The sequence below is a fragment of the Nelumbo lutea genome, chromosome 1, assembly GCF_056320005.1.
Source record: "Nelumbo lutea isolate HS-2025 chromosome 1, American lotus-T2T, whole genome shotgun sequence".
Lineage (NCBI taxonomy): Eukaryota > Viridiplantae > Streptophyta > Magnoliopsida > Proteales > Nelumbonaceae > Nelumbo > Nelumbo lutea.
This window is the reverse complement of record NC_142684.1, coordinates 27,662,795-27,684,290: the sequence shown is the minus strand read 5'-3', so window position 1 is coordinate 27,684,290 and position 21,496 is coordinate 27,662,795. Positions and strand designations below refer to the sequence as shown.

Genomic DNA, 21,496 nt, shown 5'->3' with positions numbered 1-21,496 from the left:
TCCTTATTCTCATGTCCAGTGGGTTATGGAGACTCTACAAAGGCTAAGATATTAACTGTTGTACAAGGATTGCAGATTTTCAACCAACTTGGAGTGACTAATTTGATAGTTGAAGGAGACTCTAAGGTGATAGTGGAATGGATGTCAGACCCATAAATTGTTATTTGGGGATATAGGGACATCATCAAAAAAGTCAAATGGCTTACGAGAACCATGTTAGTTAGCTTTCAATGGGATAGTGAATCGACAAATGCTTTGGCAGATTCTTTAGCTAAACAAGAGGCTTCAAGGGATTCTCTGTTTATGGGTAATTTGTAACTGTAATATGAAAATAATTGGGTTACCTCGTGCCTCCTCATAGGGTGCTTCATGCTTGTACTATTTCTATCTCTATTTAATAAAATGCCTTCATTCATAAAAAAAAAATAGTGAACTTGCCCAACTTTGCAATCTATAAAAGATAAGTTTTTTTGGATATATATACCATACATTGCAAAGGCACTAAAAAACCAGTTGTGATGTTAGAATTTGGATTCTCAACTCAATTCTGATGGGATCAATTTTATCAAATCTATCGTGGAAGTATTTAGACCATAATAAATTATTAATATGTAGGCAGGTGGCTAAATCAATATTTCACTGTGATATATAGAAGGTAACAAGAATGTATCAATCATTTAGCTTTTTGGCCGTTCAAATTCTTAAGAAGATTCATGGTTGAATCAATATTGATAATTTTCAGTTGTGGGTGAACTGAAGATGGAAGCAACTTTCATCTGAAAATAATCTTTGAATGAAAGTGCAAGAAAAGTATTGGAGATCCAAAAACTTGGAGCAAGGGAAGTTTTAGTTATTTTTAATTCCCTCTTATTTTTAACTTTAGTTGTAGAGTACCAAAAGTGCAATGTTTGGATCACTTACGCATGATTTTTTGTCACAACTAGCATGTAAGATGTTCAACTTGGATGCTTCAAAATTCCTATTTACTTCTCTCGATCATTTCCACACTCCACATTGCAAAGCATTATTGGGTGCTCCACACTTGATTAGGACCCGAAGATAACATGATGAGATGGAACAATGTGGGAGTGATCAACAAACAATGTTCCTATTTGATATGGATGAGTTTCTTGAGGAAACTAGAAAAACTATAAAAAAAATCTTAATAGAAAGAAGTTAAGAAATGGGTTTTTTTTCATATTACTCACATTTAACCAATGTTAACATACAAAGATAATTGTCTTGATGAGAAAGAAATTATTGAGGGAGCTATCTCTGTATTAGGTTTCCCAATAGTGGATTTTTTGTAAAAGTTACTGAAGAACCCACTTTATTACATGTTTGTCACTTCCTCCACCCACTACCCACCATATGAAGTATAATGGTTTTAATAGGAGCCTTGGGGCGCCAAGGACCCCACCTTTATACTTGGCTTTGCCCCTGGCTGCAACCGTATCAATACTTGAAGTGTCGTTGCTTAAAGTTGCTTTTTGATTTGTTTCTTCTGCAACTTTCATATTTTGATTCTATGTTGATGTTTTGCAATATGGCACTTGTTTATTCCTGATTCAATATTTTCAATAGTTGTTTTTGGGTAGCATTAGGTTAGCTCTTGCTTAATGTTGATTTGATGCTAGTTTTGTTACTCATACTTGATAGTGGAATTGTATACATTCATTGACTATGGAAATAATTTGGAATCGCAAAAAACCATCAATAAGGGGTTGAGGCAGCCCTAAAATTTAATTCCCATTTATCTTCACAAACTTCTTCGAACATCTTTATACATGTCTATGCATAAACCCATACCTAACACAAAGAGCATTGATTAGGGCCTCAATTTTCTTAATTTCATTTTTAATGTACATTTTCTTAACCTGCATGTAGTTTCTTTTATTTCTCATGTGTAAAAGTCTCTTCATTTGGCATATCAATGGGCCAACTCATGATTTTCATTGGCATTCCTGATAGTTACCAATAGTAAATAAGGCTATAACTTGGGCAAGTACCACCAATACCCTTTGTCATTCAGCCCTTTTCTGATGAACTGGATGTAAGAGATCCAAGAAGAATACAAAATGCAACACCATTTTTACTATCAAAGTGTAATGCTATATTTGTTGTATTTTCAAACAAGTGTTTTAAGGTTTGTATAACGATTTTATGAAAATCATATTTTTCTTTGTTTTGTCTAAGAGAGAGTTGTGGAAATTTTGAAAAAAAAAGGGCAAAGAATTCATATAGAATATATTCCTTCTTAATAGACAAGATGTTTTCTAGGATCAAGGTAGTAGAACTCAGTACTTATTCCATCTATGTTGTGGCATAATCACAGGATTAGGACTTGGGACCATTGGACCATTGTTTAATGCATTAGGACTTGGAACCCTCTCCAGGTTCTATCAAACTTTGAGTTTGATTAGTGCTGCCTAGGAAACCTAGTCATAGAGAGTATAGAATGAGCAATTTGGAATCTTGAAGGGGAGATATTACTAGTATTTAGGCCCAACTGGATAAGGAAATTCCATCTTGAAGTTTAGTTTCATTTTGGCTCAAAGCTTCAATAATTAAGCAAATAGGTGCTAATGCAACCAATAAAAAATCAACCATTATTTTATGCATTGCCCAAATTTTTTGAAGTTTTTTTGTTCCTGACAGTTTTACTGAATGAAAAACCTTGTCTTAGCTTTTGTTTATCTTGGCCATAGGGTTGCAAATGAAAAACCTTATTTTGTGTTTAATTTTGTAGGTTTATGTTGGTTCTCTATAGATATATCGAGCTTTGAAATAAAATGGGTATATGGACATACATGATTTGAATTCAGATTTGGATATAATCCTATCTGGGTTCAATCAAATTACTTAGCCAAAAAATTTTGAGTGTAGTTAATGCCTTGCCTTGACATTTCGGAGGCCTATTGCTTAGGTAAAAAATTCAGTAAGTGAAATAGATATGAATGCTTGGGTTTGGCTGAACTTATGTCTAGGTATTTAATTAAATATTGTTAACCTAGAGTGGCTTTACCTAACTCTGCAATCTATCAAAAGATAAGTTTTCTATGCCGATTGGATGGGTTGATTTGAGTTTAAAAGATTTTGGTTGATACTTGGATAATATGGATTTCTTGGCATTTGAATTAATTCTGTAGTTTTCCATTCTCTATGTGCAATTTACTTTTCATTTGGTATTCTGAGATAATTTGAGGTTTCTAAACTAAAAGAACTGTTTCTATGAATGTTTCTTGATTTCAAGTTATTTTCTTTACAATTTTTTATGCTTGGACATTTGTATTGGACTCAAGTCTTTGCATTAACTGCAGGCCTCAAGAGACTACTATTGCCTCTCAACTCTATAACCAACTTTGGTATTTCGTCAGTGTAGGAAAGGGAAGAAATGGGTGAATTTGTTCTTTTCCCAACAAAGACCCTTGATATATGGGAATGTATACTTAATATTTTTGACATATTTGCATGAATCTACTCCATATGTTCTTATTGATCTGAGAGCAAAAATAAATAGATTCACTATTCACCAAGGACCTTTAATGCATTAAAAATACTCAAATTCAGGGTAACACATTAGTAAGTTCTATACCTAGTTATGGTTAATCGTTCATTGGTTTTCCCCATGCATCGTATATGCCATTCTACTAGTATGAAGAAAAGTTAAGAGTTACCACTACTAAGTAGAATTGATTATACTGCTTTGCATTCTTTTAGAGATAGGTTGAACCCTTATTTTCTATGGGCATAGATAGTCAATGTCAATATGACTTGAAACCATGGATAAAGCAATAGGTCTAAGGGAAGGGAGATTCATCATATGGGTGGTCGAATCATGCAGGGTGGTTGAGCGAAATTTTAAAAGTTTTCCTTATTCCTTTTGAGAATCGTATTCCCAGTTTTAGAAAAAATTGCAATTTTTTTTGGATCATTCTTGAAACAAACCGGACGAAATTTGAAACCAAAAAACGAGAGAGCAATACCTGATATGGAATCCACATGTGTAGCTCCTAAAGTAGGTGTTCATGCTCAAAGAGTGCATCAAAACCCACTTCCACTGAAGATGACACAACTTGAGATGAAGCAGGATCAACAATGGAGTCCTTCAGTAAGAACTACAATCCTTTAGCAAGGATCAGACAAGGGAGTGTGAGCGCGATTCAAATATGATTTTTCTAGCAAAAATCAGAATCAAGATATAATATTGATCAATCCAAGAACTAGAGATTAAACAGAGTAGGGCGGCAAGAACAGAGGGAGAGAACTTATTGTAGAAAAGGTGTTTAATAATACAATTCGTCCAATCTATTTATAACCTTTTAAGATCAACTTTCCTAATCCTATTAGGAAAGAGTTCTTTGATCCAATTTTTTTTTGATATAAACTCTTAAGTGGATAAGACTTATCTTATCCTCCTGTTGATCCAAATCCAGATCTAAACTCAGATTCACCCATATTAATTAATCATATTGGCTTACTTGACTCTCTTTGTATGGCGTGGGACCCTAACATTGATCTTCACAAAAGCCATATGGGTTCAGCTATCCTCTGTTACAAGGCCTAACCGAATTCTCTACTAAACACAATGAACCCCTGAGCCCATCAGTATAGGCTCTTAGCAGGCCCAACATTTACACTAAATGGTCCTTGGGTCTAGCCACCTTATGAAGGCCCAAGGACTATGATCTTAAGTGAGGTTAGCCATCATGTATATAAGCCCTAAATGGTCTTACACTTAACTTCTTAGCCCATAATGATCAAACACTACTCGACAAGAGATGATCTTTCCCTCGGCTGCAAGGTACAATGTTGCACTCTCTACTCAGATAGATCCCGGGAATTAAAACCTTTGCAAACCTTTTCATAAAACATAATATATATATATATATATATATATATATATATATATATATATATATACTTTATATAAATATATTTTGCAAAACAAGTTTGAAATCAACTGGCGGTAATTTAGGCTTTCATCAGAGAGAGTGCTATCCCCAATTATTCACTTTGTTCAACAAAGGGGTTGATTTTTTCACTAAGATCACCCACTCAGATGAATTTTCAGACTGACCCAACATACACAGGTTTTGACCCCCGCTAAGGATCTCATTGATTGGCATATCAAAGACAGCCCAATCCAACACCTAGTGCAGTACCATAATCGAGTCTAGGGGTTAGGTGTAATTTTCTAGCTTTGCCCATCTGTCTCCAAGGTCCGGGGCATAACTGGAAAATGGTCCGGTTCAGAGTTTTAAACAAACCCACAATAATGTGCTTCGGGTTTAACCTTGCTAGTTGAGACAAGCCACCCCAACCAACTTGGCAGCACATTAGTATCAGCCTTGAAAAGATAAACTTCCCAAAGTCTATCAAACGACTGAGAACATTATAAACTAACACGAGTCTCATAAGTATTTATCTTAAGGATAATACCTATCTATCTATCTATCTATATAATACCTAAAATTTCAGTTTTCACTTTTCACTGATAGATTGACTAGTTTGCTGGAATGTAAACAACCACCTTTATGCATATCGTTATAAGAAGTTCAAAAAGTTTAAACGACATAGGACTATTGTCTAGATATGTCATTGGCCACATGTGTGATGTTTTGGACCTCGGTGACATTTGGTTATACGATAAATGTTCTATTTTAATTCTTCATTCAGATAAACACAAAGACTTTGCTACGTGTGTCCATTGCAATTATAAGAAGTAAGAAAAAAGACATGGTGGCTAGTGGGTGTCTTCATAGTTGAAAGTTGAAAGGAGAGAGAGAGAGACAGAGAGAGTCTTTAATGGAATGAGAAGCATGGTAGAAGAAGAAAAGGAGGAGGAGAAGGATGCCGTAGAATGTACCGCCGGAGCTCTCACCACTAACGGATGATGGCCAGTGTGGTGTATTCGCTGTGGGGGTAGGAGAGTTTGGTGGAGGAGAAAAGAGAAAATGGGAGGGAGGGTTCGAATTGAGAGGGGTTTCAATTTAGTTTTTGTTGTTTTGTGCCCGGTTTAACCAGACACTCCAATTAACGGCCTAAGGCTCATTAACGTTGACCCATTTTTGCCCAATCACACATTCCATGAACCCTCTAATGATTGAGCAAAAAGAAAGTATCAACAACTAGAAAGGGAAATTGTTGGTTGAGTTGATTGAGGTCACAAATGAATCAAAATAAACTTGGGAAATGATGAAGCAATGGATCACATAAATAGAGGAACCAAGATTTAGTGCAGAAACCTACTAGATAGTATAGGGACGGGGATGGGATATCAGGGACGGGGATGGGAGATGTTTAGGAAATCGGGGTCGGGGATGGGAATATAATCCCTGCCCCGAACCCGGAATATCCGGTCCGGGTTGTAAATTATCACCTTTAGGTCCATCTCGCGGATTCTTATAGTCGGAATCGGATATGGTCTTTTGAGAATTCGACCCGATCCCTTCGCAGCCCAAGTTCTGATCGCTTGACAACCACGCTTGCTATTCGAGGGCTCGGACCCTGCACAGTCCCCATATAAGTCTTCATTTAAAACTGAACTTAAAATCAGGGAAACTCCGTTTCATGTTCCTTTCCCAGGTTCGGCCTCTCTTGTCATCTTGTGGGCGGGCTGCTACAGCTTTTTCTTCGTGTTCTGCTTCTTCTCTGCTGACCCAAGCCCTCCTCGTCCGTCTATTCTCTTCTAGCGCCACACTGGCAATGGGAGAGACACCGAAGCCCGAGTCCAAGCCAAGTCATCCAAAAGATGAAGCTTATCTTCATTCTGTCATTCAGAAGCGCATTCGCCTCTTCGAAGCCATCAAAGCACAGCAAATCGAAGAGCGGCAGCGCATCGGCGGAGAACCCATAAAGTAGGAACAGATAAAAAAAAACGCTAGCTTTCTGATTAGTTTTTAGTCATCGACTAACTATGCCTTATAATCTTCTGGGTAGCATTTAAACACTATTTTTATTCTTCAACTTTAGAAATGAATTAAGAACGTGGTTACAGACTTTAGCTGTCCATTCTCTTGAACCCAATATTCGTCTATTTTTCCCGTTAAAGTTTCTGAGCTACTCACTCAAATTCCTCGCTCTGTTTGATTTATTTTCTTGTAATATTTAATAGTTATCACAGAAAATCAAGCATTATTACTTATTTAGGATGTTTCATGCGAGTCACTGTTTTGAATTCAGCCGTTTTACCTGATTCAAATAGAGGTTTCTCATTTCTCTGTATCTATGAAGATTGAAAGCAGTGCAAAGGGACCCAAAAAAGAAAACTTTGCTTATTTGAAAGATCAATTTTTTTAGCTGTTACGTCTATGCACAATTACGTGGTTTTGGCATTAAGTTGATAGATCACTTTGTTTAGAAAATATGGGTTTGTTTTACATTATTTTTTATATAAATTTGGAGAATGTTATAGTGACAATCCTTGTATTGTTATCTAGTGGCAACATTAATTTTATTCTTTTTATTTATATAATCGAACTTTCCACCCTCCATATCCTCCTTGTTGCAGTCATATGTAGCTTTGTCAATTCTGTTGTTCTACTTACCATTTTTCTTGTTCTTTTTCTTTTTTCTGGGATATTCAGGATAACATTGCCAGATGGCACTGTCAAGGAAGGCAAGAAGTGGATATCCTCACCTATGGATATCGCAAAGGGCATCTCAAAAAGTTTGGCTGCAAACGCTTTAATATCCCAGGTGCGTATTACATTTTCTTTTAAATTGGAAAGTTTCCCCTTTGAAGATTTCCTTTGTTGATAGGATCCAAGTCAAGATGCATCTGGCTTTTGGTTATGGCAGGTCGTCCTTTTTATGCTGTAGTTCAATCTAGTACAAAATTCTACCGTTTCCCTCTTTTCTTACATGTGTACCTGGCTCTTGCAAAGAAGTTTCGGCTTTATTATGTGATTCTTGTGGTTACCAGAAATTTTTTTCTCTCTCTTACTTGTTGCAATCTGTTTCTTAAGATATGTCTTCTTTTTATACAAACCTTCTAGTGTGGATACCAGAATTTTTCCTCTTCATCCTCCTCCTAACCTCCCTCCTCTTAAGGAGGCTTACGCCTCCTTGTGTTTGGGAGGCTTACGCCTCTTGCGTTCTGAACTATGCCTCGCGCCTCTAGGTAGTGGAATGCCTTGCGTCACGCCTCCACGTTTTAAAACATTGCTCTTAATTGAATAAAATTTTCATTTTTCTGATAAAAAAAAGATACAGCAATATAAATGACATCATAAAAGGCACCCAACTTGCCATTTTTGTCGCCCAGGCGGGCACCTAGTTACTAAAAGTCAAGGCGTTTGGGCAGGGCTCCCAGCTAAGGGCGCCTAGTCGCCTAGGCAATGCCTTGTCAACTATGCTAACTTGATATGTAAAGTTCAAGTGTGGTTGGTTACTTTATTATAAATTTTTTTGCAATGTTATATGAGCCAGCTACTGACCAAAAAACATGTTATGAGCCAAACCAATTGTATCACTAACTAGTTGGTCAATACTCGTGATGCAGTCCCCTAAGATGATTGAGTACTAATTAGGCTGACCTGTTAATTAATGAGCCAACCTAGTCAATCACAAAGTCATTTAATTTTTTTCGGTTGTTGTATCTCTAATTATTTGAAATAATATAGAATATTATTTATTCTGTCGCTTTAAATATTTGTAATGGGACATGAGCCAACCTTATACAGTTCAGAGTTTAGATCCTTTTTTGATTTTGTAAATATTTTTGTAAATGCTGATGGGATAGTGGCTTTGTTTTTGTATGGCTTTCCCTGTTACAGCCTCTAGTTGTACAGGGCTTTTAATGAAATTCATACTTTACCTCTTCTTGAAAAAAATGATTGTAAGATGGTATATAAAATAGTAAAAACACATAAAATAAAAGAAGGCAGTAGAGGATTTCTTTTAAGTTCTCATCTTCGAATCATTGGTATGTTGGTATGAGTTGTCACAAACAAAGGTCATATCGAATTGTCAAGGTTGCACTCTATTTTTAGAGAACAAGATCTGTGATTCCCTGTCCTGCTCTATCCTGCTTATCTTTTTCTTTGTTTGCAAAACAATGACTGTCAACTAAATGTTCAATGTCATTATTTTCTTGCATAATTGTAGTCTATATTAACTTATTTATGGGATTTTATCAGTATCTTAAATTTAGAACATCTTTTTTCATTTACTAGTCAGCGCCTAGGCACCAACTGGTCATTGCATCGACTAGAGAGGCCAAAACAACTAGTCATTGCCTCACCACATTGATAACACCAATATTTTGTTCAATAATTGAGCCACCAATAATAAATTATCTGTTGAGTCAGTACAGAAACCACCAGTGTGTTGATGTGACCAGTGACCTATGCTTATATTGTATTTCTATTTCTAGCTTATGCAATCTAAAGGAGTTTATTAATTTGTTAAATATAGAGTAGTGCCATTCCTGCTGGTATCCATTTTGATTTTCGTGTGGTACAGGTGAATGGAGTTCTTTGGGACATGTTTAGGCCTCTAGAGGGAGACTGTGAACTGAAGTTGTTTACATTCGAGGCGGATGAAGGACGTGACACTTTTTGGCATTCTAGTGCTCACATCCTTGGACAGGTGAGCTTGCTTAGAAATTGCTTTTTGTACATTTGCTTGGGTATGGGTACATCTATTAGACCAATTCATATGACCACAAAATCTTGGGAAATACTGACTTGGCTATGATCAGGTCCACGTTGTATGTTGAACCCTAAAGATACAAGTTTGACGATGATACTGAAAAAGTTGTTATCTGAAAAGCTGATAACCAGTCAACCAGTATCATAGAAGTGGTAACCAATAAACTGGTTTTCATCAAAATTCATTTGGGGGTTTCTGATTGGTTAAAGTTCTTCTGATATCATACTCTGGCATCATAGAAGTTGCCTTAACATTTAATTTCTGAGCAAGAAGTAGTCAAGCAAGGAAACAAGATATATTCAATAGTCTAGATTTATTTTGTTATTAATATCTAATAGGTGGAAAGCTGATAAAAAAATATCCATTTGATGGAAAACCAACAACCACAGTATGCTATAATGAACTTGCCACTTAAATAATATTATCAGATATATTAATTTACTACAAATGGTAGTTGAATGTTGGAGCATATAGTTGCATCAATGTTGGTGATTGCATACATTTAAGTTCATTAGAAATTGTGCAAGTTGAGTCAAGGTATCTATGCATGTAAATATCTGATGATCTAATCATTTATCAAGATGAGTAGGAACCACCATAGATCTTGTGCAAATAAGTGGTAGGACATTTTTCTTGTGACTTGTCCAAACTTTTTGAAATACAACATAAATATGAAACATTAGTACCAGCTACCATGCACTCTTGGACAGCTATAAGAAAGGACTCAGGGAAGTAGCCCTTCTCCTTTTTGTTTTGTTTTTTATTTGCACCTACTTTAACTGCTGTCCTACTGAATTTTTTAGGAGATCCTTCCCTTCCAATAAAATAGCTTCTTACTGTGCATGGGATACTTATATATGTTGCTTTTACATCTGGATTAGTACAATTAAACTTTATCTTTTAGAAAAGAAAAGAATTATTAATTTTATATTCCCCTTCTTCTCTAAAAGACAACATCTAATATAAGCAAGCCTGTCATTTCCTTTATCAAAGCTTATTTTCCATCTTCCTCACACCATGGGTTATTACTCATTAGATTACAAGGTTTTCAAATCAGAGGTTGATTCTCTAATTTGTTAAGAATTCCATAAGTATGGTGAGGTTGATTCTCTAATTTGTTAAGAATTCCATAAGTATGGTATCTCCTTTTCGGAGATTTATAGATGTTATGGTAGTTGGATAGGGGTTTTTTTGTGGATACTGCACCATATTATGGTTTTGAGTTTTCTCTTTTTGCTATTTGACAACTTGAATAAATTCTTTTATTTCCTTCTATTACTTATGCTGTTTTAACTTCAAGATTTCCTGGTTTAAGTGGATTCTTGTTCTTTTCATGACAGTCCCTTGAGATGGAATATGGTTGCAAGCTGTGTATTGGACCCTGTACCACTAGAGGGGAGGTAATAACATAATTGTGGTTGAAATTGGGATGAAAACTTTTTTTAGGGGTAGGGGTGGGTGTTTTTCCCTTTTGGAACTGAGCTTTTTTTTTTTTTTGTTTAAGGCATTCATTTTCTTTTGCTCTCAATATTTAATTGTAATAAGTTATTTGTATTCTTAATGATTAATATTTCATATTATGAATCTATTGCAGCATGTTCTTCTGCTCATAATAATTTTATTTGTTTTTAGATTTTGGGCTGTTCCTCTGGACTGTTGTATTGCTTTGGTTAAGTTGTGGTCAAGTTTTTTCTTATAATAATTGATTTTCTTTTATTTGATCATGTTTTTTCTTGTTGCATGGCATGCTTTGTAATTAATTAATTTATCATCTAACAAAAGTTATTGGTTACTGATTGAAAACCAAACAGTATTGGTTTGAGCCCCTTGGATATGGTTGCTGTTATAGGGAGGAAAACACTTAGAACTTCAGCTCCACAGATTTTCAGATGTAAGGTAGCAAAGCTTCAAGCCTGTTCAGAAGGGGAATCGGCTTCAAAGTTGGGGATGGGAGAAGGATCAGGTTCTGGTTGGATCCCTGGACTGGGGAGAGAACTCTTAAAGAACTGTTTCCCACCCTGTTCAGTCTGGCTGCAGATAAAGAGGCAATGGTAGCTGATACCTTTGTGTTGAGGGACAATGCTATGTGCTGGGTTCCAGCCTTAGAAGGGATTTCAATGACTGGGAGATTGAGCAGGCTGGCAATCTCCTAGCTTTACTTCAGTCTTAGGTGTTGGATCTGCAATCAGAGGATTCTTTAATATGGAGATGGAACAGAAGCGGAGAGTTTTCAGTTAAATCCTTCTACAACCCCATAGTGGGAGGGTCTGAAGCTCTCTTTCCTAGCAGGGCTATTTGGGGGGCTGTGGCACCCTCCAAAATCAAGTTCTTTGTTTGGTTGGCAACTTTAGAGAAGTGTCTCTCTAAAGAGATGTTGGTGAAGAAAGGTTTTAATTGTAATGATCTGAGGTGTAGTCTCTGCGGTGTGTTTATAAACTGTATGTTTTTACACTGCAAGTTCGTTAGAAAAATCTGGAACCACTTCTTAAGAAGTTTAAGGTTAAGTTGGTGTATGCTGGCCTCAGTAAAAGCATGCCTGGAGGGGGTGGCAGATCCAAGGGATGACAAAAAAAGGGAAAGAGGTGCTGGTCTGTTATTCCCCTAGCAATTTTGTGGGTGGTATGGATGGAAAGGAATAGCCAGGGGTTTTGAGCTCAAATCCTCTTTGGAAGAAGAAATCATCAATTTGGCTTTAGGCTTTGTTAGAATTGGTTGTCTATTCTTCCTGACTTTAAGAGGTTACTTCTGACTGTAATTTTTTGAGGATGACCTTTTTTTGAGGTCCTTCTGGCTTTTTGTACAGCTTCACATTGTACAAACTAAAAAGGACCTTTTCTTTTTTTTTTTTTTTTGATAATTGAAATAATTTTGTTAATCAGCAATAGACAATGGTACAAAGTCCCCAAGGAAAGGCACGAGCTGCAACCTCTCCGGGCTAGTTAAGTACAGATTTCCAGATTAATAACAACTTACAAAGAAGCACAAAAAAGATCTTCCCTAGAAACCCCTTGTTTGGCTAAAGCATCAGCCATAGAATTAGCAAACCTACTAACCCATTTTACCTCAACTCTCATATTTCTGGTTAACCACTTTACTTTTTTGATGAGATCTTTGTAGCCCCAAATGATGGTATCCGGGTTTAGAAGCTACCTTGTTACCACTTGAGAGTCCCTTTCAACTAGGAGATGCTCCACCCCAAGCTGGTTAGCGATCTGAGTTCCTTGTACTGCAGCAAGGATTTCTGCCCTTGTGGAATTCCCCACTCCCACCGGTCCTGAGAATAAGGAAATTATGTTGCTGTCCTTATTTCTTAGGATACCCCCTATACCTGAAGGCCCGAGGTTGCCTTGACTGCTTTCATCAAAGTTCGGCTTGATGACACCTTCCAAAGGCGGAACCCATTCTGACAGAATTCTTCTTTGTTGAAGTGTTAGCTATTACTAGCCAATTCCTCCACAAGTCATCAAAGGAGAAGTCATAAAAAATATCCACGGTTTTCAGCCAATGGATTGCTCTTGTTAGGATACAATCCTTCACATCATCTAATCCTCTTTCCTTCTCTAAGAAAATTCTTGCATTCCTTTCCTCCCAAAGAGTCCACAAAATGGCTGCCTTGACACATTTCCACATGACCTTACCTTTTCTAGTGTGCCAAACAAAAACAGATGGGTTGAATAACGAGTTTAAATTAGAAGGCACAGACCACCTACCTCCAAATAAAGAAAGGCTCCAACTCCATATAGCTGCAGCAAAGGAACATGAGATCAACAAATGGAAACATTCCTCATTCTCAGCCTTACGCAAGGAACACCAATTTGGGGAAAGACGAAGAGAGGGTATCTTTTTTTGTAAGTTCTCCAAAGTATTGATTTTTCCATAGAAGACTTCCTTGCAGAACACAACAATTTTTGGGGGAATAGGTCGCGCCCAGACTTCTTTGACAGGAAATCCTTGGGAAATGGGGTTAGAACTAAGGGATTTTAGAATAAAAAAAGAGCAAGTAAATGTACCTTTTAGATGAGGAGTCCAAACCCTTTGATTAGAAGAAGTGGGGTCCAAACAAACGGATTCTAGTAAATGAATTAGCTCAATAACACTACTCGACTCACCATCCCTTAACCCTCTAGGGAAACCAAAGTCCCAGTTTAAAGATAAGGGGTTTAACAGGTTGGGGAGGAAAGTTGCAATTGGCTCATGTTTGTGAAGGGAAAGGGAATAAAGCAAGGGGAAACGATCTTTGAGGGGTTGAGTACCCACCCAAATATCCTCCCAGAACATAATTGCATTACCAGAACAAGCATCATATCTGATGAATATGAGGAAGCGAGGGAGAATACCATGTATTGCCTTCCAAGGTGTAGTAAGGGTAGCTCGGCGAGATATCCCGGAATCCCAAACATTTCCTGAGCAACCATGAATGCTTGCCACCACCTCATGCCATAATCTCTCTCTCTCTCTCTCTCTCTCTCTCTCTCTTGGAGCCATCTCCATAACTACTTCCCTAAAAGGGCTACATTCTTCAGCACTACGTTCCCTATCCCTAAACTCCCTTCTTCCTTTGGTTTGTTAACTATCTCCATCTGATCAAATGATCATTTTTCACCATTCCTAGTTCCCATAGAAAGTTCCTCATTCTCTTCTCCAGTTTCTTAGCCTCCCTTGGAGGAATCCTAAACATTGAAAGGAAGTAGGTTAGTGATGTGGACGCTTTTATTGGGAAGAAATATCGCCGCCGACAACAATAGTAAAGGGTGCAAGGTTTGCTGATGCTCATCTTATCTAATTCTAGCTAGATACAGTTCTATCTTATCTGTTCAATATTCTTATCTTATCTGTTTTCAGTAGTATGGATTAGTAGGGAGTCTTAGCTGTTCAGTGTTCTTATCTTATCTGTTCAGTAGTATAGATTAGTAGGGAGTCTTCCTAATTAGTAAGGAGTCTTCCTAAAAGTAGGACTCTTATCTTCTTGTAATCTCCTATTTAAGGAACTGATGATATTCAATAAAGGCATCGAAATTTTCAGTCAAGAAAGAGCAAAGGAGAGTTGGTGATCTCTTGAACAAATCACCATTAAGGCGCCAATATAGGTTCCTCAAGAAAAGGTAGGAACAAGGGAAAATATGAGGTTTTCCTCGTGGACCGACCTGTGACGAGATTCTATTCGCGGGCCCTTAGCAATCCGGTATCAGAGCAAGGCGTCATGGGTGATCTGGAGCAGTTGACATCCAGGGTGCATGAACTGGAGCACAAGCTCGTGGAGAACAGCACGGAGGTGCGCGAGATCAAGAACGACGTCCGAGAGTTATGGCGCTTGATGGAGTTATATTTCTCTAACAAGGAAAGGAATCCAGAAGGGCCTGCAACCACAAATGGCCGTCGACCAGACATGGCAGAATCGTCCAGCGAGCAGCAGGTCGTCGCCCAGGGAGCCGCAGTCGTTCCCAAATATAGCAGGTTGGAGTTCCCTTCTTACAACGACGCTAGAGATCCTTTGGGGTGGTTGGAGTTCCCTTCTCAGGTTTGGGCCCCCATTAACAAGCAATCCATTAGGTGAACTGATCAACCTCAAACAGACAGGAACGGTGGCTGAATATCAGTGCCAGTTTCAGACCCTCCTTGTCTGAGCAGCATCGGTACGACCAGACCAGCAGGTAGACATGTTCACCGTAGGGTTAGCAGAACCTTTGAGGGTGGATGTGCAGATGCAAAATCCCCTCAACCTGGTTATGACCATAAATCTAGCTCGCGCTTTTGAATGCAAGCTACAACTCAGCCGCGGAACTTTCATTTTAGGGCGGCCATCGACAACATGGTCACCCCTGAAAACACCCGGAATGGCCCCATCTTCTGCAGCCAGCCGAGAACATAAGCCTCATATGAGCAACATTCCCAGGACGACATCCAGTGTGGGAAGCAGCGTGGTGGCACCCCCCATTAAGCGCGCTTGTCTAGGGTCGAGATGGCAGAACGACGTTGATTCAGGAAGCACACACAATTTTGTAAATGAGCAAGATGCCCTTCAGTTGGAACTGCCTATGGAAATCGGACCAAGACTGTAGGTAGCTGTAGCAAACGGTGAAAGAGTTCACAGTTCGGGAATATGTAAGGACGTCCAAATACAGGTCGAATCTGAATCCTTCTTTGCTGATTTGTTTGTGCTATCCTTGGATGGATTTGATTTAGTTCTTGGGGTAAAATGGTTAATCGCCCTAGGCCCAATCCTATGGGATTTCAGCGCCTTAACGATGACATTCCGCTTGAATGGGAAGCAAGTCACTTGGCAGGGTAACAGGGTAAAGGCAAAAAAACCACAGGTTCATGTGCTCCAAGGCGAAACGACGCATGCAATGACTATGGAAAGGCTCCTCGCCAAATTTTCATATGTGTTCCAAGAACCCAAGGGACTTCCTCCTTCTCGAGCTTGCGATCACCAGATCCCTCTGGTGATGGGTTTAGAACCAGTCGTCGTTCGACCCTTTCGCTACCCACATCTGCAGAAAGAAGAGATAGAGAAGCAATGTGCTGAAATGATGAAGCAGGGGATCACCCGCCTTAGCCGTTCTCCCTTCTCCTCGCCAGTCTTGTTGGTGGCGAAGCGGGATGGTACTTGGAGATTTTGTGTTGACTACAGAGAGCTCAATAACCGGACTGTCAAGGATAAATTCCCTATTCCCATTGTGGACAAGTTGTTGGATGAACTTCATGGTGCCCAATACTTCTCCAAATTAGACCTCAGGTCGGGATACTTTCAGATCCGAATGGCTTCCAGAGACGTTGAGAAAACTGCCTTCAGAACTCATCATGGCCACTTTGAGTTTTTAGTTATGCCGTTCGGCCTTACAAACACCCCATCCACATTCCAGTCCTTAATGAATGAGGTATTTCAGTCCCACCTTTGCAAATTTGTTTTAGTGTTCTTTGACGACATTTTAGTTTACAGTAAATCATGGATAGAACATGTGCATCATCTGACGACTGTTTTTGAGCTCCTGCGCCAACACAAGCTCTTCCTTAAACGGTCCAAGTGCTCTTTTGGGGAGCGCCATGTTCTTTACTTGGGTCATGTCATCAATGGGCAAGGTGTAACGGTGGACAGTTCCAAAATTAAAGCAATCAAGGAATGGCCCAAGCCCTAATCCGCCAAGGCTCTCCGCGAGTTCCTCGGTTTGATAGGATATTACCGCAAGTTTGTACAGAACTATGGTCTGTTGGCTGCCCCATTAACCAAGCTGCTAAAGAAGAATGCCTTTCATTGGGACGGCGCAACTGATGCGACTTTTGCAAGTTTAAGGAATGCCCTCTCCTCCACTCCAGTTCTGCAATTATCGAACTTTGATCTCGAGTTTACAGTTGAGTGCGATGCATCCAGAATAGGGATTGGAGCCATATTATAGCAACAAGGGCACCCGATTGCCTTCTTCAGCCATAAACTTGCTGATTGTCATTTAAAATTACCCGCCTATGAACGCGAATTGATTGGGTTAATTAGAGCAGTCCAACACTGGAGACCGTACTTGTGGGAAAGGTCATTCATCGTCAAAACTGATCAATATAGCCTCAAGTACTTGTTGGAGCAGCAACTTACCACTTCTCCTCAACAACATTGGGTTAGCAAGCTGTTTGGTTTTGATTTCCGGGTGGACTACAAGTAGACCTGTTCATGGGTCGGGCCGGGTCAGGCTCGGGCTGGGCTTTGACTCTTTATTAACAGAAAAATGTTAGGCCCGAGCCCGAGCTTGGCCCGACCAACGGGCCTACAACTTGGGCCCAAGCCCAGCCCTGATAAAAAGCCCGAAGCCCGAATCGAAGCTCGACCTAATAAAAGAAATTGAAATTTTCCCTATTCAAATAGACATTATATATTTTAATTCAGATGCTTTTTCCCCTATTTAAATGAACAATGGGCCTACAAGTGAATCAACAACCTTCTCAAATCAAAAAATTTATTCAAATGGACATCACATAGGGTTTTTACTTAGGTTTAACTATAGGTCGGGCCGGGTTTACTTAGGTTTAACTATAGGTCAGGTCGGGCCGGGCTATTTTGGCATAGCCTGAGCCCGGCTCGAATTTTATGCGGGTTGGGCTTTTTGGCATGAGGTTAAGTCTGCGGACCAAAAAGCCTGTTCAAGCCCGTCTGAGGGTCGAGCCGGGCCAGGCCGGGCCGGGCCAGGCCGGCCCGGCCCGTCGGGCCACCCGGCCCATGAACAGGTCTAACTACAAGGCAGGATCCTTAAATCGCGCCACAGATGCATTGTCTAGGCGTGACAAGGACACTATGCTTCTTCATGGGATCTCCATTGGCAAGGTATGAAGGCCTCTATTAGGGACTTTATCCAAAACTGCTCCACTTGTCAACAACACAAATGGGAAAACCTGCACTCGGTTGGCCTTCTTCAGCCCCTTTCGATTCCAGCACAAATATGGGCTGATATCTCCATGGGTTTCATAGAGGGACTACCCAAGGTTGGAGGAAAATCAGTTCTTTACGTGGTGGTGGATCGCTTCTCTAAGTATGCTTATTTCATCCCTTTGTCACATCTGTACAGTGCTACTTCCGTCGCCCACGTTTTTTTACTCATGTTTTCCGTTTACATTGGTTACCGGAATCTATTGTCAGTGACAGGGACTCAGTTTTTACTAGTACCTTCTGGAAGGAATTGTTTTGGTTACATGGTACCACCTTAGCTTTCTCTTCAGCATATCATCCTTAGTCGGACGGTCAAACGGAGGTGATGAACCGAATGATCGAAATGTATCTCCGTTGTTTTGTTGGAGATCAACCGCGACAGTGGGTTGATTGACTTCCTTGGGCCGAGTATTGTTATAACACTGCCTATCATTTTTCCCTAGGAATGACACCTTTCCGGGTCGTCTATGGCCGTGACCCTCCTCATTTGTTATCCTATGAACCCGGTTCTACTCGTTTGGAGGAGATTGATCGTTCCCTACAAGAGCGCGATGCCCTTCTAGTTGAAGTTTCTCTTCGCTTACAACAGGCACAGCTACGCATGAAGCTTGCCTATGACCAGCATCATCGGGAATTGCCATTTGAATCGGGACAATTTGTTTGGTTAAAGCTTCAGCCCTATCGGCAACGCTCCTTGGGTCACAGGGTTGCTCCTAAATTAGCTCCTAAATTTTATGGACCCTTCAAGGTTTTGCAGCGGATTGGTACGGTTGCATACCAGCTGGAACTGCCAGAGCACAGTAGGATCCATGATGTTTTCCACATTTCCTTGCTCAAGCCGTTTAAGGGTATTCCTCCTGACAGAGTTCCCCCTTACCACCCTTGAAAGAGGGCAAACTCATTCTCCAACTTCGGTCTCTTGTTCGCTCCAGAATCAATCGGGGTGTTCTTGAAGTCATGGTGGAATGGACCGGCTTGCCATTAGCCGAAGCCACCTGGATCCCTTTGACTGAGTTTCAAGACACATATCCTGGTTTCGAGCTTGAGGACAAGCTCTTAGTCCAGGAGGGGAGTAATGATGTGGATGCTTTTATTGGGAAGAAATATCGCCGCTGGCAGCAACAGTAAAGGGTGCAGGATTTGCTGATTCTCATCTTATCTGATTCTAGCTAGATACAGTTCTATCTTATCTGTTCAATATTCTTATCTCATCTGTTTTCAATAGTATGGATTAGTAGGGAGTCTTATCTGTTCAGTGTTCTTATCTTATCTGTTCAGTAGTATAGATTAGTAGGAATTCTTCCTAATTAGTAAGGAGTCTTCCTAAAAGTAGGACTCTTATCTTCTTGTAATCTCCTATTTAAGGAACTGATGATATTCAATAAAGGCATCAAAATTTTCAGTCAAGAAAGAGCAGAGGAGAGTTGGTGATCTCTTGAACAAATCACCATTAAGGCACCAAGATAGGTTCCTCAAGAAAAGGGAGGAACAAGTGAAAACAGGAGGTTTTCCCCGTGGACCGACCCGTGACGAGATCCTATTCACGGGCCCTTAGTAGTTGGAAAGTTGGCAAGTGTAGCCTTAATTAAAGTCAACCTACCCCCTGTTGAGATGTAATTCTTTTTCCAAGCCGCCAAGCACTTATCAAATTTCTCCACAATAGGGGCCTAGAAACTACTTTCTTTAGGGTTGGCTCCTAAGGGTAGCCAAGGGTTGGCTCCTAAGTATGTCAAAGGCCAAGAAGAAATATTGCAACCTAAGCATTCTGCAATGGATTCAATCTCCCTATTCTCCATGTTTACTCCAGCCACACAACTTTTATCAAAATTTACCCTCCAGTTGGAGACACTCTCAAAAGTTATTATTAAAATCTTAATGTTCTCCACCTTGCTCAACTCATTCCCTTCACAAAAGATTGCACTCAGACCATTCCTCTCCTCTGCAATAAATTGCTTAGCGCCACAAGCAATTGCTTGAGCAAAAGAAGCGTTGGTTTTCCCACCGTTGCCTTGTGTAACACGTCTAACACTTCTAATGGTTTCCTGATCTGAGTCTTTTGGGCTGCCTAAAGGCTGTGCTTCCATTCTTGTGAAAACTCCTTGTTTCTTTTTTCCAGCCAATTTCAAACTGCCACGTAGTTGCAACTCCTCCACCTCTTCGTCTTCCTCCTGTCTTGTTTCTCTCTACAGGGTAGTTTTAATGGAGGACAGTAACCACACTGGAAAGAACAAACCCTCCACAGCTACATTCACCTTCCTTGGTATATCTTCTGGTTTTACACCACCTAGTAGAATGGCTGCACTTCGCAAGTCTCCCCAGAAAACACCATCAAGGCGAGTTCCACACAAAGAAGCAATTGAGTTTGCTGTTTCTTGATTCCAGAGATGGAATGGCAACCCAATTACTCAAACAGTTACATTATCTTCCACTGTGAACACTTTTGAATTTGATGAAAACGACCATGTAAAAACCGAGGAGGTTCCCAGATCATCTTAGATACTTGGTGCTCTAACATTTACCTGGTTTTCAAGAGGGTCCAACACTGCCTTAGCAGGATTGAACGGGGTCACAATAAAGGTGCTTCTTAGCTCCATCTTGCTCTTCAACATTTCTTCAACTTTCCACCAGTCTGTCACCACCCCTCCAGCTTCAACCACTAGCATTCTATCCCATTTTCCTTTTGTCCCATCTGCTATCAATGAAGGGTCCCTCCTATTTGCCATGGCCACAAGCTTTTTGTTTGTTTCCTCTTTTTTACACACAAACTGGCTTCTGGTTTCTGGTCGTTGTCCCCTTTCATCAACTTTCAAATTCTCTTTATTCTCCATTTTCCTTCTATTTAGGAAATTTGTTAGTATCCCAGAAATCCTTCTCCACCCTTGGTCATTCTTCCCTTGAGGAAGGCAAATCATTTGTTTCCTTCCTTTAGAGAAATATTAATTTAAAGAAATAAATGCACCTTTTGCATTCCTCTCATTCTCCAGCACATACCTCCTACCCGATCCTGAGAAATTTTCTTTCCGATATTTCTGCTCCCCTTTAGCGGCTGCATCAGAGACAAACTCTTTCACCCACTCAATCATTTCTGAGCCTTCTACAAGGGTCGTGGCTTTCTTCTGTTCTCTTACTTTCAAACCCAGTCTTCCTTTGATCCGTATCTCTTCGAAGACGAAATCTTTGGCCTCTATCCTCAGAGCTGACCTCCATTTTACTTTCTCCATGAAGCCTCCCATCTTCTCAGCAGATCTGAGCATTCCAGTCTTTGCCTTCTCCAAATCACGGCACCTCTTTAAGAAAATCACACTATGTTACTTAACTACAAAGGACCTTTTCATTAATTCAATTATACTTTACCTTTTGCTCAAAAAAGTCAACTGTGTAGCCTGCCTCTACTCTTGTTTGAAGGAAAGCACAGGGACATAGGTGATC

At 39.7% G+C, this 21,496-nt stretch overlaps 1 protein-coding gene across 1 annotated transcript in view; it reads left to right on the top strand.

Annotated features, from left to right (window-relative positions):
- Positions 1–6,548: 6,548 nt before the first annotated feature.
- LOC148874073 (threonine--tRNA ligase, mitochondrial 1-like) overlaps positions 6,549–21,496 on the top strand; it is a 75,913-nt gene continuing 60,965 nt past the window's right edge. Inside the window, exons 1-4 of the mRNA XM_088943051.1 lie at positions 6,549–6,860; positions 7,590–7,701; positions 9,469–9,594; positions 10,998–11,057. Coding sequence (XP_088799177.1) covers positions 6,574–6,860; positions 7,590–7,701; positions 9,469–9,594; positions 10,998–11,057 — 585 coding nt within the window. The 5' untranslated portion in view covers positions 6,549–6,573. The remainder of the gene's footprint in view (positions 6,861–7,589; positions 7,702–9,468; positions 9,595–10,997; positions 11,058–21,496) is intronic.